The 19,931-nt window shown below is 31.8% G+C and overlaps 1 protein-coding gene across 1 annotated transcript; it reads right to left on the bottom strand.

The window, feature by feature from the left end:
• Window positions 1-423: 423 nt before the first annotated feature.
• On the bottom strand, window positions 424-11,980 carry LOC128162394 (low-density lipoprotein receptor-related protein 4-like). Its single transcript, XM_052825573.1, has 20 exons — window positions 11,917-11,980; window positions 11,258-11,702; window positions 10,919-11,171; window positions 10,420-10,567; window positions 10,145-10,255; window positions 9,677-9,931; window positions 8,579-8,729; window positions 6,640-6,777; window positions 6,436-6,541; window positions 6,114-6,252; window positions 4,986-5,102; window positions 4,276-4,503; window positions 3,838-4,018; window positions 3,593-3,720; window positions 3,340-3,496; window positions 3,072-3,184; window positions 2,389-2,514; window positions 2,067-2,237; window positions 1,239-1,383; window positions 424-820 (listed from the first exon to the last, which is right to left on the bottom strand). Exons 1-20 carry the CDS (start codon window positions 11,978-11,980, stop codon window positions 646-648), a joined length of 3,351 nt encoding a protein of 1,116 aa, XP_052681533.1. The 3' UTR covers window positions 424-645.
• Between the last annotated feature and the right edge of the window lie 7,951 nt (window positions 11,981-19,931).

The raw sequence follows: 19,931 nt of genomic DNA, 5'->3' as shown, positions 1-19,931 counted from the left end.
GAGGAGGTTTACATATCATTTTCCAAGTCTTCATTTCGGTTGCTATTATTATGCAACTGAAAATACGCATATACTTGTACATTGAACTTGTAACCGGTCAACACTTCCTGTGCAGGAGTTATAAATTAGCTATCAATCGAGACATAGAATTTCTATAATCATTACTACATTGTATTTTGTTTTAAAGCCAAACCAACTATTTTATTCTTTAATTTGCCTTTTTTCTCCCTTATATTGTTTGATAAAGAAATGTGTACTCCCTAAATACGGTAATTAAAAAGTGTCTGATTTGCTTTAACTAACTGAATAACAATATGAAATAGCATTTTGAGCATTTCGCGTTGTTTCCAAATGATTTATAATTATAGCTGGATATAAAATGATAAGATTTTAAAACTATATTGGCTTTAGTCATTTATAACTTTTGTATGAGAAAGTCCAACATTTATTCTTTTAGACATTCTAAATAGACAAAGTGTACAAAACAAAAGTAAATCCTCTTCTCTCCCGTATTTAAGGGTGTTTCTTTCTCTATTTTAAAAATGTTTTAAACAAGTTCATATTTCAATTGGTGTAAACTGGAACATTTTCTATATTGAAAATGCCTTTTTCATCGACCTTTTTCTTTCACTAGTAATCACATTTTTATTCTAATACAACAAGGTAAGGGTTCCTTGGTTCGTTATACCCATCATGCATTGTATCATAGACAGGATCTATGGTATGGTAATGTTCCTCTTCAGCACTGGTATATCCATGACTCTCGAACGTAGATGTAGTGTCATGTCTTGTGTTCGAGGAGGACGTTTTAGCCGTTTTTCTGAACGAATATTATAGAAAACTAAATCAGCAACAAAGTATCAGAAAATATGTTGGAATATTTGTTGTGAGCACACAGGTAGTATATCGGAGAAGAAGCTAATGTATTTAAATAAAAATGAAGTTAAACATTTAGATCGGAAGGAATAAATAACGTCATAAATTTCAAATTAAATCTTTATAGAAATGAAAAATAAGAATGATAAATATTATTGTATCAGCATGCTACTTGTATTAATAGTATATGAAATTGTAATTTATCAATATTTTTTTAATGCTGACACAAGAACGAGCTGTCAAATTTTTTGATAAACTTCATTTAAGATAAATGGCGTCAAACTAAATTTAAAAAAATACTCAGGTTTTTAAAACAAAACATGTGATAAAAATATAGAAGAATATACTTATTACGTTCATACCTTGTGTTATTGATTTTTCTTTTCATCAGACATGTGAATCCCACTATAACCATGGAAACAACAATAGCACCAACTGCAGACAACACAGCATTCATGTAAATGTAAATCATACCCGACTGTCTTGCCTCAGAGGTGGACTCTTTCCCTACGAAAACAAAGCAGTACGATTAGTCCATGCATAGATGGGGGTTTACATATTGTTAAAGATGTAAAATATTGTTTGCAACTGTCTTTACCTGGCATTATAATATTTTGCATGACTAGATCATGATTTTTTTTTTTAAATGTCATTAAAGCATTTCAGTTATTGCTATTGTGATTAAAAAGAATTCTGACTTAATTATGTGAAATGATGGTTCTCTGATTCGTGCCGAATATTTGAAAATATTTTATTCGTTTCGTTTACAATTAACGTCTCAGTCCTGCAAAACCCCTCAATTTTAATTGCATGTATTTCAATTGTTACTAAGATGGTGCGTGCGGTTTTTTTGAATATTTCGCACACCTTTCTCATTTACACAAAGTATATTTTTCCAACAATTTGTTCTGACATAAGTAAAGTTGAGATTTCATGCAGCTTTTGTTTGTTTGTATGTATATATTTGTCTTGTCGGTGAGAGAGAGAGGGAGCGTGAAAGAGGGAATGATAAATGACAAAATCAAATCCTAATTAAAAAGACATCGAGATGTTTTTTGTATGCAAAACAATAACAATTTATTTAGATCTATTAAAGTTTGTTCCCAAATTCTGTAAAAGTACTTACTCTAAAAATCAATAAATATGTACACAGACCATGTGTTTGACAATATTTGTTGTGGAAATGATACCTTTACAAATTGTGTCTGTTGAAGGTATCCACTGCCCATCAGATCCACATGAAACAGTTCTGTTGATAACTAGTTGATATCCAGTCTTACAATTGACGTTACATGACTGTCCGGGATAGGGAAGGCAATCAGTAAAATTCAAATTCCGCTGCAGAGTTTGACATCGAACCACTTTAAATTTATAAATATGGAAAAAGTCAATGACTAAACTTTTCGGACTTTGTTGCTTGCAAACGGACTTATTTGAATTTTAAAGTTTTTTTTTGTTTTTTTTTTATATAACTTTGATATTTCACTATTATGTATTTAAGATATAACTAACCTCCTTCACATGTTACTTGATCTGATTGGAGATTAACATTGTCTTGACAACCGCATGTTCTTCCAGTTGGAGTCGGAAAACAGAACGTACTGCATAATCCATTTTTGATAGAACAGTTTGAACTTACTACAAAAAAAAATGTGTAATAACCTAAATTTCAGCCGTAATTCAATTGTTAATCATGTTGATCATCACAAATTTAATCAAACTATTTGAGGCTAAACTCTATGAAGTCCCACGTAAGTTTTTAATAGAAAACAATTACAATTTGAAAACGACGACGTGATAACGTAATAGTGATAACGAGCTTTGACATTTATCTTGCTTCTTTTTGTCATCTATGTTGTGTCTGTCCCAAATTTTATTTTTAATATCAATCAAGAATTAAAATCTTGATGTTATGTAAAGTACATATAACACAAGATATAATTTTAATAATGCGTTAATTTATTAGTTTAGAAATTCGTTTTTTTGAATCATACATAATTTGGAAAAAGTATCAGGGTGGTTTTGAAAAAAACCCTATGATTTTCGTTTGTATTTTGTTCGTTTTTTATTAAAAATATATTTTTCACGTACTTGTTTAAGATGTATGACACTTCCAGAAACACAGAAAACAGCATTAAATATTAAAATTTGCTTCAGTAACTACATACAAAGTACGGATGTATTTCATAATTTACCGTCTCGCATTTCATCTGCATATATATCTAAGCTGTCAAGTCGTCCAAACTCTGGATGATCTGACATAAATTGAACTGTTGATCCCGTTATCTTATCAATTTTAGTGATACTTCTGTAAAACAAAAACATTGCTGTTTGTTCACAGGTCACCATCTATTTATAATTTTTTTTTCCATCTTTGTCACATTTACTTTTTTTAAAGAATTATCTTTTATGTTTTTCTTTCTGTATTATTTAATAATTATGCGTGCAGAAAAAAGAACTCACTGTCGATTCCATGCAGTGTAGAATATGTACCTTCCTTGAATCACAATATCATTGATAAAAGCGTCACTGTCAGATGCCAGAACATGACGATTTTCACCATTGAAGTTGGAGAACTCTATGCGATTTAAAAACCCATCTGTCCAAAACAACCGGCTTGCTAAAATGATACAACGTTCAGCAGTAAGCCAGATAAATAAAAGAAAATAGTTATTGAAGTTGAAAAAAGTATTTCCTGATGGCGTGCAAACTTTACCCGAACAATCCGCAGTTAAGCCATTTGGCATTTCTATTCCTCTTGTTGCAATGTAGGTTGGGGTTGTTCCGTCCATAATTGCTCTACCAATTTTAGTCTTGTTTCCAATTTCCGTCCAAAAGAAATATCTAAAGCAAATCAAGAGATTTGTTTACAAAATAAGTGAATAAATTTGTTAATGCATTTGCAGTATTTAACGTCTGACATGTAATTAAACAACTAGTGCACTTTATATAAAGAATTACCCTTTTGAAGGACAGAGAGTTATATCATGTGGGATGCCCATGTTGTTAAGTAGAGTCTTGTGGATTGCTGTGGTTCTGTGAACTACACCAATGTAACTCTGAGATGCAGTCGGTCCTACAGCAGTGTAGTACAGATTCCCCGTAGAGTAATCGATGTCTAGACTTGCAGCGTAAGCAAAGCCTGAAAATTCAAACTTAATCGACTAGTGATAATAACATTTAGAATAAACTATACAAAACAGATGAAAGAAATATTGTTAAAACGTGGATATAAAGCTAGAAGGAAATAAAACAAACCAACAATTCTAAGTGAAGCGAAATTTACAAAATGTAATTAAATTAATGTATAACAAAATCCTACAAAGACAGAAAATCAGATTTTGAATCGGAATTACCTTCAGGATTCATGAAAGTCAACACCACATTTAACTTTTATACCTGGTGTGTAGAATACTTCTGTATCTCTTCCGTGTAACGCTGTTGAAGTTATTGTTTTTGTCGAATTATCAGAAAAGAAGAGTTTCATCGTCGACTTATCAAATGCTAATCCTGTTGCTTTATTTACTGATAGCGGTAGTTTTACTACGGTTCCGTTCTGAAGATCAATTTGTAGAATTCGTCCATGGGAGAAGTCGGTTACTAATATAAAGTTTGATGAAAATAAATCTATAAGGCAAAAAATAGAATTAATTAAAATTTATTGTTTTTTGGACAAAATAGAATACAAATACTTAGTAATTTACAATATTTTTTCTTAATTCGAACTAAACAAGCGTTTTTTTTTTATTATTCTTAGTCGTTCGTTTTATTGAAATTTCAAAGAAAATTTTCTACAGCACACCCAAAAAAATCATTATCACATAAATACATATTTGTATAGCAATAAATAAATAATAAAAGATATAATCCAAAGACCAACAACCAATTCAATATAAACAGGTGCCATTCATTTGAGTGAAACGTGACTGAATGGTCTAGAAAGTCGACTTAATGGCAGAACTATGCAATTTTGCTAATTTCCATTTCCTTTCGGTCACATTCAGACCTGATGGTTAATTGCTGACCACACAGCATCCTTAAATGTTTCAAGTACGTGTAAGACCCGCATACGTTGAAGTGCAGTGTTATATATAGCATACATTGCTTACCGCTGTCACAGCTCTGATCAGGTTGAAGTTTTAGGCCGATATCGCACTCACATCTACGACCATTTTCTACTGGAAGACAGATTTCTTCGCATCCTCCATTTAGAATATGACAGGTACCTGCATTCATTCAAACATTTGCTAAAATGTCTTTGTTACAATAAACAAAAGGCACCAGTAATAGGTTAGGGCCACAAATCAAACAATATAGAATCTACAATATTAGGATTATCATAGTAATCTCACAAATTGTAGCATTGTAGGTTATAAGAAGATTTTTAAACATTTTCCCTTTATATTTCTATGTTAGATTTTAAATCCATCTTGGGGCCCCAGTATTAGTCCAACGGTCATGGATTTCAAAATTTAGAATCTTTTTTATATAGACAAGCTTTGGTTTTCACTATTGGTATTTCTAGTGCAATGCTTCTTGAGAAGAATTTTTTTGAAGACATGCGCCCTATTTTCACTGTTTCGCAAATAACTCCTTTTTAAATGAGTTTGCCATTTATTTTAACGTTTTAGAATCTCCTTCCCATAAGAATGGTTACTACTAAGTTTGGTTAAATCTAGCCCAATAGTTCAGAAGTCAAAAATGTGAAAAGTTTACTGACGGACAAACAACGAGTGATCAGAAAAGCTCACTTGAACTTTGGTCCTAGTGACCTAAAAAGTAACAAATGTCTCAATCATTTTACCCTAATACTTGTTGTATGACACTTACATTACAAAAAGTTACAGTCCTTTATACAGAATTTAACAGAAATACGAACAAAGGATAAATGATAAAAAATGATTTCATTAATTATAACATAAATATATATATATATATATATATATATATATATATATATATATATATATATATATATATATATATATATATATATAAATATATATATATATATTTATATATATATATATAAATTCCAACTTATATCTGTATATTGATATATTGTGCTTATATTATGTATGTTTTTGCATTGAATGACTTAGTGATTTATTATCTTTATTAAATAAAAAAAAAAGTATGCATATGTTACAATCTAACGACCCTTGTGTAACATACATAATTTTTAGCGATGTGTATGTATTTAAAATTGATCATTTTAATATGTTGAATCGTTAAACCTCTTTTGTCATCTTGCAAAGAAGAATCAAATACAGCAGCATCTCTCGGGTTTTGTAATGTCGGTAATGTATACTCCGCTTGAAAGGTATTGGCAATATGGAAGTGAAGATCATCCTCATTTATCCAAACAAAGTAACCCTACAATAAAGAAGAAGATATCATAAGCACATGATGAATCTCTGCCATTCAGTTAACCGAAATGTGACGTAATGTTAACATTCAGTTGACTGAATGGCAGAGTTTCATCCTGTGAAGGTAATATAAGGCAGGGAAATATGTTCACTTGATGTTTAGAGAATGCAAACGACGTCATTAAAACACCTTGTATGCGAAGATCTTTTTTGCTCCTTTTGTGTTGATGTGGCTTTTGATATCAGAACCGTTTGCGTTTGAGCTTTTAATAAATGTGTGCTCCAGCCAGTAGAGCCTAAAATGGAAAAGCATACCAGTAATACAGCCAATTTAATAATTGTTAAAACAAATATTAATGCATAAAAAATTACGCAAGCCATCAAACATGTTAACCTTTGACTAGTGACGTCAAATTGTAAAGATCTCGGGGAATTTAGGTTTGCTGCCGATATCAAAACTTTTGGCGCATTCCTGGTCCAGGATCCACGAACAATCGACTTCTCGGGGGCCCCAACAATCCAATATAGTTCACTAAAAAATGACTTTTAATTACGAATAGTAAGTGCAAACATGTACGTTAGATTGTTTTAGCTGATTTCACTACTTTTTTGAAGTTGAACATCTTATATTGAATTATCTATACGTCCGTAGTGATGATACAAATCGATTCAACCAACCGAAATACCAATTTCTTACCAATTAAGGAATAAAAGGTCTGGCCCCTCCAATATTCAATCATTTTTTTTTCAAAAATGACCAATAATATTATATTGGCGTAATAGCAATTACTTTTGTATGATATCAAGAAAAAGCGGAAGCTCCCTTTGATTAGGGACCAGAAGACTCGTAAACGCAATTACAAATCTAAGACGATCAAAATCAAGAGGGATCTCAATAATCGTTCCCGCACTCATGTGTTACGTAATTATGATCTCGGGAAAACGGGACTCGCTCCTTTCGTTAGGGGCCAAAATATTTGTAAACTCAATTTCAAATAATCTTAAAACGATCATTATTTTGTATTTTATTATTAGAGCAAATTATTTATTGCACACTAACTATCTCACAAAATTGGTGCCATGCCTATTTATAACGTAATTAGTTATTTTTAGGGATCAAATTCCTCAAACCTGGATGCGATGTATCTAGAGTATCTGATACATATGTTGCTTAGCATTGAAGGACAGAAAATGTCCATATTGATGATTCTAATTGGTTCCCTTATTCAAAACACTGACGTCTGTCCCGATTTGGGATATACAGGACTGGCCCCTAAAAAATTTAATCCCAAATGCATTGTATCTCAAACATGAATAACAATTTATTTTAGATGGGTATAAGAACAAAAAAAATTGATTCCCAAAACCTCTCCTATGATATCAATAAAAGGGATTGGCCCGTTTCAGTGTAGGCCAAAAGACTCGTAAATTCAATTACAAGTGACTTACAAACGAACAATATTTTGTAATGCATTATAGAAGCACAGTTGTTGATCATAAGAAAACTTGTTTGATTAAATCATTGTAACGCCCATTTTTGACATAGTGAAATTTTTTTTTTCATCATCTGCTAGTTATAGGGGGTTATTCTGAAATTGTTTTGATATTCTGTGATATCATTTGCAAAACAAAACAAACAAATGGAAGACATTTTCGTTATTCTTTATGAGATTGTACCTAGTTAAACTTAATTTTACACAAGTCATGTACACATGGTAAGCAATTTAGAAAAAAAAGCTATAAAAGCGTACTAAGAATATCCTTCTTGAGGTTTTGTTTACTTTGTAGGGGAAAATCGCTCGTAACCAATTACAGTATTTATAAATCCAAGTACAACACAGTGTTTAATGTAACATATTATGTGATAACCTGTAACGCAACCAGCGGTTATTTAATCACAATTTATATAAAATAATGTTGGAAACTGAAACTGTGGACTCAAAGCAATAATGAAAAATAAAAAAAAGGTTGAGGAGCTTGACCTCGTATCCCATTCGAGAATATTCACTATAGTGATAGTATATGTGATAGAGTATTGACTGGAAAAGGATATAAAAGCGAATTCTATGTCATTGCTCAAATTGATAACGGAAAAGACCTATTCTAACCTAACAAGCCCGATATGCGTCTTGTCAAGACCCTTTCATAGAAATAAATATTCGAAACATAATCTTTACTTATTTCTTTAGATATGCTGAAACAAGTCTACACATATATGTATTTATAAATTACGTAATGTCTACAAAGTGCACGAACCAAAAATACCGAATAGTTGTTAGTAATTGTGAAAAGATGTTCGTCTTTTAAAGTGATACGTTAATTCTGCTCCTTACCCAGTGTATGGATCTACGGTTAAAGACTCGGGGTTTTGAAGGCTAGAATATATGGTGTCTGTGATCTGCGAGTTGACTGAAAAAGACTGTATGCTTGACAGCCTGGGTTCTATCCATCCAAGGAGATTTGCTATCCAGTCAAAAATCAAATCTGTGTGAAACAGTTGCATACATGTTAGATTTCTCTATCCCAATGCAATAAGATGCATAGCACAAGGAAATGTTTGTAAAAAGATGTACGATAGATCTTTCAATTAAATACATTTTTAAGTTTTTAAGCATTTTTGCTGAGCTATTATAAAAGTCTCTTTCAACCAGACATTTTGACTACGGGACGCAGCTTTGTACAGAAATAGCATGGGGATGAAATAGATTATTCAGAAGAAATAAAAAAAAAAATATATCAAATAATATTGGTTTTTGTAGCATTTGAATCATTTTCAAATACAAACAAAATTCAATTATTCAATTTAAAAAGAAATTCGTTTTTCTTTACGTTTGTGAAGTAGATTAACATGCTGGTATATGAAATCATCTAACCCAAAATAGCGTGTGTAATCAATAAAAAAGTGTTAAGTTTTTGTTTTTGTTCAAAATTCTTTATTTCCCCCCACCCCCCCCCCCCCCCAAAAGTTAGCCTTAACTTTAGGATTCCTTGATATTAAATAAAAACATGAAAACTGAAATATTGATATGAAATATGCAGGACTAAAATTAAATGTTTGTACATTTTGTTCATATATCTGTGAGTGGTTATTTCATATTACACTAAAACTCGATCTTTCAAATAATCATGCAGAAGAACAAATGGTTAGCTGCCTTTTTTAACGCTTGTATCAAATATTTAATAATTTATCATGAATTTATTAATACATATATACCACATTTCAAGTTTTTGCATAAAAAGCATTTTTGGTTCATTTTTTCTCTGAGTGTAAAAAAGATAATTCTTAAAATACAATAGAGAGGTCATGTACATACTTTGATTGTAAAAGCATTTTTCAGAATTTCAGAGATTTGATAAACCCAATACATGATATATTGTTGAGTTAAACTACCATAAAAGATTTCTTGTTATAGAACAAATGTAAATATTACCTGTTGAAGCCGAAATCGAGGTTAAAGTGATCAATTGATTTGATCTGATGTTATATTTTTTTAACGAACTACTTTTGCCATCCACCAAGTAAATGATGTCTAAATTTGAATCAATAGCAAACGACTCAATAATGGTACCGGGTATGTATTTAATGATGTTATCTTGCACCTTCTGGCCGTTTGCAATTATTTCATGCATGACAAACATTGAGGCGTTGCTAACGATGAAGCCCTTTGCATAAAAGATGGAGGCATCTGAACAAAAGAAAACACCATAATACATGCCGATGCAAATTATATACGAAGGTTCATTAAGCAAAAATATAATTACAGAAAACACAGATGGTGTCGAATCAAAAGACGAAGCCCTATCATTCAGCAAAGTAAAATATGAGTAACAATTACAAGCTGGCTGATTTTAATCAGTTTGAATACGCAAAAAACAAACATTAATATAAAAAAATGCACCTGTACAGGTTTTGTTATCACTATTGAGATCAAAACCTTCTGAGCACAAACATTTAGGTCCTGATTGCGTGTTGACACACATGTGCTGACAGTTTAGCGTTGAACATGGATCTGTAAATGTAAACATTGCAAACAATATTTGTTTCCTAAGAAAGGAACAACTTTCGACTTGCATTTAAAGCAGTGAAGTGTTCATATGCATATTCAAATCCGTTCACAAGCTCAGTTTTCACTATTTTTTTTAAACAATATTTTCAATTAAGTAAATGTCTTACCGTTAAAGGTAACTGGGGGCTCGTTGTCATACAAAGTTATTGCAAAAGGTTGTAAGGTAGGAAGTTTTCGTGAGTAAAGAAGATACCCAGATGTTGTATTTACTCCGAACATCAAATTAGTCGAAGAACTCACAGCATGCAGGATATTCTCATATATTAAAATTTAAAATACGAATCAGTTTTATACAATTGTTATTTAAGAATAAGTCAAAAATGAAAACTAAAGCAATTTATTGTCAATCCTAATTGTTCAAAGCTGGGTAAGTAATTTTGAATAAACGATAAATTTGCAAGATTTTTTTTGGTATTTAAACGTTTTGGGTTTTTTCTAGGAATTTGAGACATTTTTTGATCACTTGCATATTTGTGAATATTAAATTACTAATGATTTAAACATGTGTTTGACACATATTGTCACATTAAATTTAATGGTTAATCGACATCCGTTGTTAGATACGACTTCTCACTAACACTTTGATCATCAATATCTAAGAGGTACCTGGTGGTAAGTTAAGCCTGACACTAACACATCGTTCAAGCGTCTTATCACTCTTCTGTTTGACCCATCGTAATTACAGCCCTCCAAGGTGAGTCTACTTGAATCTGCCCAGTAGAGTTTATTGTTTGCTGTGTCTACAGTTAGGGACGAAACTTTTGACAGTCCTTTGTATACAATGCTCACTCTGTTTTGACCGTCTAAGAAAGCTTTCTCGATCCGTGCATTGTGATCATTGTCAGAAAAAAATATTAATCTGAGAACAAAAAAAATCTCATTACTTTTTTTTTAAATTTGCAATTAAATATCAACATGATTTTGTGTGCTGTAATAGATCGTTACCCATCCTCTGGATCCACAGCCAGCCCTTCGGGTAGAACCAAGTCCTTGTGAATTATGACTTTATATATCGTGTTCTTGAAACTGTACGCTGGTTTCATAGCAATCCAATTAAGCAAGGAATCGCACCAATACATATTGTTTGATACAAAGTCAAATGCGATCTGTCCATATGCTATAGATCTACCTCTGTACTCAGTTGGCAATTCTATCACAGAGTTTTGCAAAATAGAAAAATTCTTGAAAATATAAATACCATTCATAATGGCTGCAAAAACTACCGAGTTCTTTGGATCAGATGCCAGACTGAAGATTAAAGGGATTTCCGGTGTAAATTTAAGTGTAAAATTGTCAAAAGAACTCGCAGAATTGTTTGGTATTTCTTTGATGGAAATGAAGGACGGAGGTTTCAACGCTCCAATAATTAAAGCTTTGTCCCCGGGAATTCCTTGAACTACAAATGAAAAAAAATTAAACTTGCATATTTTTGCTATTTTAGAGTATGGGACTATTGAATAATATCAAATTTGCCTTTTTCATTTTGTATTTGAACATATTTATGTTATTTCGATATTTTTGTCTCTGCCATCAATATTATCTTATCTCACTCGCTAAGCAAAGGAAGAACCTTTAGTAGTAAGAACATTAACATTAACACTTACCAAAGCTAAAAGATCCCCAAAATATTATGATTTCGAAAATCATTAGAATCTTTAGATGCAGCATTCTAACTCCTTGTATATGGATATTAAACATTTGATATTTCTTCATCAGCATTTGCTGCGCTTTGAAACAAGGAAGTTATGTCAAAATACAACAACGGTAAAATTTTAGACATGATGCCATCCTTCCTACACTAGGCGTTTCAGCATGGGAAATGTGAGTGTCCTACCAATAGCATCTATCCTAATAAGATGCACAGCTTACACGTTCGTTTTTTATTTGAAATGAGCAGAGTAGTTTGATTAGATAAAACGTAAAGTCCTGACTCTGGACACTTTCAATTGCCATTATAAGATAAGATACTTTACTTTTTAAAACTTTAGTTCTAAGAATATTAAGTACTAGAATATGAAATGAAAACGAATGGAATCGAAAAAAAAATAAGAATTAAGAAAAATATTAAAAGAATGTAATTGATATGCGTGTATAAATGGAGGAAACACCACATCTATAAATACATGAACGCAATAGTAAATAATATGTACTTGATTACGCAAAGAAATTGTCAAACATGGTTCTGCAAACAGGACTGTAGAACTATAACATTTCAGTTTTTAATAAGCATCAATCAAACAGCTACCGATGTTTTGTTGATTTAACATACAGCCCATTTTAGTTAGTATGTGTTAGATTTTTGATGTGTTTGAAATGAAATGTCGGGGTTAGAGAAAATTAATAGGGAGAATAATCATTATGGCACCTCCTTTTGCACTCATATCGTATGGGGGCCATTAAGTTAAGTAGTCTATTTGTTTTTTATCAACCTTCTTTTCACTGATTGAACTCAATCATGGCAGCCCAAAAATTCATGCTACAAATTTTTCATTATTTAAGAGTTTTCTCACTACCTACTCTATAATCACACATGCCAGTTTGTTGAAATATTGTGACAAACGTAAAACAGAGATGTGCATTGTTAAATTCGAATTAAATAGCATTTAGGTTTATATTGAACATTTTTTCAACATAAAAACAGTACAATAAAATATAAGCATTTAATCCTATGTCATTTATTACTACTGACTCAACATATGATACTTGACATTAATTACATGAAACTTTTTCCAAAAATATTTTAATACTGTTCCATATTCCATGTTATCCTAATATTGTAAATTCAATAAAACACGAGCAAAGGACAGGACCACACAAACAGATTGTAATAGGAAATATCTGCCAATCTCATTTACTTCTGACATATTAAAAACATGTTTTAAGAGGTGTGATCTTTTAGATTCGACACTGGACAAATTTGCTGCTTGAAAATATCTTATATAAAATAAACCATGTATCTAACCTGTATTTAAATGATTAAAATTACCTACAGCTCATTAGCTAGAGATGTTTTATATTGAAATAACAAGATGTCTAGGACTGTTGGAAGACAAATAAAAAATATTTAAAAGCCATTAAACCCTTTTATGGCAACTGCAGAACTGATCATTTGCGAATTGTATCTGGAATCATCTATTACATAAAATATGACGCAAGGTCATTGAAAATATCTTATATATCTTATATAAAATAAACCATATATCTAAACTGTATTTAAATGATTAAAATACCTACATCTCATTAGCTAGAGATGTTTTATATTGAAATAACAAGATGTCTAGGACTATTGGAAGACAAATAAAAAAATATTTAAAAGCCAGTAAACCCTTTTATGGCAACTGCAGTACTGATCATTTGCGAATTGTATTTGGAACAGTTATTGCATAAAATATGATGCAAGGTCAATTGTTTCGTAAACGTCTCTAAAAATGCTTTGCCTACATACTTAAAGTTCGGCAAATATTTCAACTTGGGAATTAGTAAATATTTCAATAATATTCGAAAAGTCCTCGGTTAGGTGAATATAACAGCCAATAATCAACTTATTTCTGCATGATTTCCATTCTTTTGATAGAGAAATAGATAGTTACAATACATTGCAGGTGCACTGTCTTGTTTAAATAGCGCTATAATGATGTGTTTCCAAAAGGAATCCAGTTTATCCCTTATATCATAACTTCTGATTCCTTTGATAATTAAATCCTATAAATTTGCAGGTCCAAAGAAAAGTAAATGCTACGTTCTTAGGTAATTAATGGTATTAAATAATACGGCTGTGTTTTTGACTTACAATTAAAAAAGCAAATGTCATAAAAAATTAAATCTTGAAGTTAACAAATATTTGGGGTTTAACGAAAAAAGATTTCTTTCTTTACATCTATATAAGCGTGTTTTATATAAAGGAACTTCGGCATTGAAATAGCCACATATTTGTACAGAAGGTTTGTTTGTCTTGCAGGATGTTACAGTCTTTTTTTCATCATTTTCAAAGTGCTTATTTGAAAGTTTTACATCATTGTACTTTATCTTGCCATTTGAAATAAACTTACAGGACACCATTCGAGTTATTCAAACAAATCAAATTTAAAAGAAAACTTAGTTTTAATTAATACCTGCTCTATATGATATCAATTTTCATAAATTTTGATTGGTTGTCATGATCACTTTATGATACAATAAACCGAGGACTGTTCGGAAATTATTGAGATATTTACATTTTCTTAAATGAAAAGCAGGAAAATTCATTGATATTCGCCAGAAAAGTGTTTTAGATGAATTATTCTTCCTCAGTCTATTTTTGACGTAAGCCGTATGTGAATTACTGTTGTGATACAAAATTAGTGTAAACAGATTTGAAAAAAAAAGGAAATACGCGCTTTTACTAAGCCCACATGTTCAAATGCAACAGGTTTAACATAGGTCAAAGACAGATACATCTATAAATTGGAAATCCTCCGAAGAAGTACACGTAGCAACAATGATTTACTGCTAAAAATAATAGTATAGTACTTGTTGCACACATTGTATGGTGCAAAAGGCCCTCTTATAAGAAAATGTTGCTCCATATCAATAACATGGTAGTAGCTACAGTCTGTACACTCAATAAATCTACACATAAGATTATTGAACGTTTTTAAAAGCTAGTCACTCCCCAATGTACTCCCTTATGGGTTAGGGTTAGAATTAAATCGCAGATGCTGCAAATACAACAATTTATCAGTCCTCTAAATAGAAATGGTCATGAAATTATTATAAAAGGTTGCAATTAGTGATTAATCAAGAGTTCTAATTACTTCCGTCAACTACATTTTGCAAGTTTTCGTTACCTATAAAAGTAGATATCAGTCTTTTAAAGGAAACATTTAACACCTGATGTAATTGTCTAGATCTTTGAAGATGTATGTAATAAATATGATTAAGTTTAAGTTTCAGTTACTGTTCATTTATTTATTTTGATGTTAATATGTTTACAAATGTGTGTCCGCATTGAATTTAATAATGATATGAATACGGTTGTATCAAATATTTTTTTTTTTTTTGGGGGGGGGGGTATTTTAATGACATTCAACAACTGAAGGTATTCAATGTATGGTGAATGGATATTGAACAATTTTGAATCATTTTACATTAGTTAAATATGTATTGCTAGATAAATATGAGAGCGAATTGAACAAAATTCACATGACAGACAACACATACGGAGTTGGTCATTTTTGCACCTTTAAATTTTCTTAAGGGTTATCTCCCCTTGATGAAAAAAATAACATTTTAATTTTGTGAAAATATCGGCGGTAAATGATTCATTTTATTTCATGTTTTAATATAGAGAAAATTTGTGCATGTTTTAACCAAGAGAGTTTTACAAATTTTAAGTTACTTTTTTACAATGCCCTAATAAAACATATGTTGCCCACAGACTTCAATGCAAAATTCAAGGAGTAATTAGATGAGACCATGTTCAAAATGTTGAAAATTCCTTTGGTGGAGTATCTTTACTTGATAACACCTTCAAAATGATATCATGATTAAGAATAAAGGACCATTCGTTTATTATGTACAAAATGTAGTTGTTATACATTGAATAACTTGACATAAAGTCTATTAAAAATTTCCCGAAAAAGTCGTTCCTTTTCCATAAATAGAATGATTGCTCTTGTAATCCCCTTTGAGCTCCAATCTTCAGCAAATATGAAAAGTGGACTTTAAGTTCTCCTTAATGTTTTTTTTTTTTTAAAAGTATCTTTTAATAGGATAACCTTCTAGTGTCCGACTTTAAAAGAAAATAACTTCCCTGTTTTAATAGCATACTATATAATCTCAACTTTTCTGCTAACACATTTTTTGTCTTAAAAATTACAGTCCAAAGTATCAGAAATATAGTGAAAAGACTGATTTTCTAAATTGCTACCATTTTATATACTCATACTTAGGTAGGTTTTTAATAAAGGATTTAATACATAATCTAGCAATGAATGAGCTTGAACCTTAGTCCAGTCCTATCATAAGAAATAGTGTAATTTATATTCTATATATCTATTTTGAATTCACCTGATCAAAATTTTTGTTAGATAGATTGATTTGGTATTATGTCATCAAACATATCAACATACATAGTTTGCATACTGTGTTTCAATATTAAATGATTATAATTTCAAAAAAAAAAAAAATAGATATTATACCAGAATACATGTAACCCATGAAAGCTCGATAGCTTATTTCCAATTGGGTCCATTGTAATAATATATGAAACTTTTCTTATTTAGTTTAGTTTTTTACTGTAACACAACATGTTTTACTACAAAATACAAGCACTGTGTTAATTATACCATACACAGCAATATACTAGTAAACTAATCCTGAATATTCATATGATAACATTGATGATATGTTAAAATATTTTGCAGAAAGATATTTTATTAGCTACTGACGTAAAAGTAAAATGGTTTTTGAGCCAGTTTTAATTATACCGTCAAATTAACCCAATGTAATCCATCTTCATATTGTTAAATCAGTGGAATAACCAAACCATCTGCTTGATATTCTCTCTCTCTCTCTCTCTCTCTCTCTCTCTCTCTCTCTCTCTCTCTCTCTCTCTCTCTCTCTCTCATGAATTGATACTAATTTTACAGATTGTGTTGAATGCGATGAACAACTCAACATTCTCAATAAATTGTATACTACACTATAAATGTATTACATTTAGCTGGGTATTTACTTTAGCTTCAGCAGGTTTGAGTGAGCATCACAGCATAAAGCTCGAGCGACCTCGTTGAATGTGTAAATGGTGTGCAAAAGAAGGAAAGATGCTATTTATTGATGTGACAAGTGTATGGTATATCTTTGTCAGGGTGCTTGTTTTCAAGCATACCATATGCATCATCAGCTTCTAATTAAATGAATGCATATGATGATCAATGTTTTCATCTAATGGTATTCATTGTTGCTGTCATTTGTATCTTTACTGTATGCAACATAAATAACTGTATTTTTTATTTGTTATAATCTCCTTAAGAAGCAATTCACGAATTCACTTAATACGAAATTAAGAGAGAGAAAGAAAGATCACAGAGAGAAAGAAAGCAAAAGATTTTTAGCTATCATTTCTAATCTGAAATTGTTAGAAAATAATTAAGTAATACCATATAATGTACATACGGGTTACTCTCCATGGCTCGAACTTCAATCTCTCGAAGTTCTTGATCGCTCCAAGTCAGTCGCCGGTCCCGATTTTTCCGCTATATAATTAAGCAAACCTACCCTTGATTTCTCGAACTTTCAATCTTTCGAAAGCCTTGAAACCTCAATGTCAAAATACGGTCATGTTATACCTTATCCATTGTAATTTTCCCTTGATACCTCGAAGTGGCAGTGCGAACTCAAGCGATGCCTAATTAACACCTTTTGTGGACATTTAGATGACCTCAGGCGTTAGACGCGCGACCCGTCTAACGGGAGTTTAAGGTGGAATAACACATCATCATAAAATGGCTGACACTGATCGAAACGATATTTCGTTTTACTAAAAGGAAATTATGGACTAAAACATGTAACTTACTCCATAGCCGAGTGGATAAAGTGCCGGACTTGTGATCCTTACATCCAGAGTTCGAGTCCCAAGGGGGCTTTTGTTGAACATTACTTACTGGGATAATTATTTTTGAAATTCATTTTTGATCCCCAATCTGCAAATTTATCGCTTATTTGACATTTATAAAGTTTATTTATAATTATATTTTTCATTATCAAAAAATTTCTTGTTAATTTGAGTGACTTTTTCCAGGGTTGTTATTCCACCTTCAGCAAGTGGCACGGTAAAACTGGATGGTGATAATTGATTGATAATTGGTCATTTCAGTACACGGTAATGAAAATTGACAGTGACTTATGATGATTACGAGACGTTGTGAAAATGAGAAAAAAAATAAGGAGACGAGACGTGAATTATGAATATACAAAATTAAATCATAGCAGTATCATTGCCATCATGACGACTATTGCAGAAGAAGTACTTACAAAACTGTCTAGTACCACTGAACAATCTGGTGAAGGACCCGTTCAGCCCGAAGGGATAGCCAAATCAGTGGCTGCTACACAGAAATCCATCAGGTTTCCGTCAGGTTTCCTCTCATTGCTATCTTACTGAGCAACCTGGTGAAGAATACATGGCCAACAAGAAATCTTGGGTGACCGGAGAGATAATCACAACCTGGGTAAAGCAGCTAGATAAGAAGATGAAAATAAAGAATAGGGAAATATCGCTGGTCATCGACAACTGCCCAGCCCACCTAAAAATTCCCGGACTGCAGTCAATAGCTCGTTTTCCTGCCACCAAACACGACATCCAAAACCCAGCCTATGGACCAGGGGATTATCCAAAACATTAAAGTTCACTACAGGAAGAGAGTTCTGCTGCGTTACATTTCTGCCATCGACAGGAAAGACACCCCGCAAATTTCCGTCTTGGATGTCCTTCACATGCTGAGTCAAGCCTGGAACAGCGTCACCGAGAAGACCATCTCTAACTGCTTCAGACAAGCAGACTTTACTCCCAGCAGCCCCCCCCCCTCCCCCAGAGACAGAGTAGGACGATGGCTTTGACCTCGACAACGACATCCCCCTCTCAAGACTACAAGATCATGGTCTCGACCCCGATATCCTTCAGCAGTTCACCGACGCCGATCACCAACTACAGACGTGCGCTGAACTGACAGATGAAGACATCCTAGAGGAAGTCAGGATGAACAAAGAGTACGAAGCTACGCCTGCTGATGACAACCACCCTGATGACCGCCCTGCCCCTATATCAACCAGAGACGAAGTTCTCAGAGCTTGCGACACTATCCGCGCCTATCTACAGAAGCTATCTATATTATAGCATAAAGTTGTTTGACACATAAACAAGAAAGCAGTTGTAGCGTAATTGATGTCTTTGAATGGATTCGATAGAATTTAATAATCATAAATATTTCAAAATTTAGTACGTACAGGGTTACTTGTTAGGGTTACGTGTTACTAAATGTTACACTAAATTTATACACATGTACATGTATATAAACATTTGAATACTTAAGATTTGGAGTTGTTGTAATTTTGTATCACTTTAATGTTACAATTTTTATTTTTAGTTTTTTGCAATTATTATACCATGTCATGATTTTTTTTTTCAGATCTAGGTTTTAGTTGAATGTATTCATGCCTGCAAATTGCTTCATGAAATTATATTAATAAATGTATTGTCCAACGGTTTCCTTTATTACTTGACAATTATTTGTTTGTCTTCTAAAAAATTACACTGATATATGTGTTTAGGCCCTGGCATTGTATTTTGATTACATGTAAATGCAATTATTTATAAAGTGTGTGATAAAATTTCCTTTAACTTTTAGTTAAGAAGTATTTTTTATTTTGCGTAAGAAGTGATTACATCTGATTAAGAATTGATGAGATTGATATATACCAGTTTACAAGTAACAAACAGTTTTTGCAAGTTTTCTAATGTAAATTCCCATTGAACTTTGTTAGATATGCTTACTCTGACCCTATAAGCTTACTCTCCACATGCAAGTATACATAACCATTACATACCTTTTTCAAGCCAAGATATTTTAGGGATTTTCTT

Source organism: Crassostrea angulata, chromosome 9, assembly GCF_025612915.1.
Source record: "Crassostrea angulata isolate pt1a10 chromosome 9, ASM2561291v2, whole genome shotgun sequence".
Taxonomy (NCBI): domain Eukaryota; kingdom Metazoa; phylum Mollusca; class Bivalvia; order Ostreida; family Ostreidae; genus Magallana; species Magallana angulata.
Note: the sequence above shows the minus strand (reverse complement) of the source record. Positions and strands in the feature narration are given on the sequence as shown.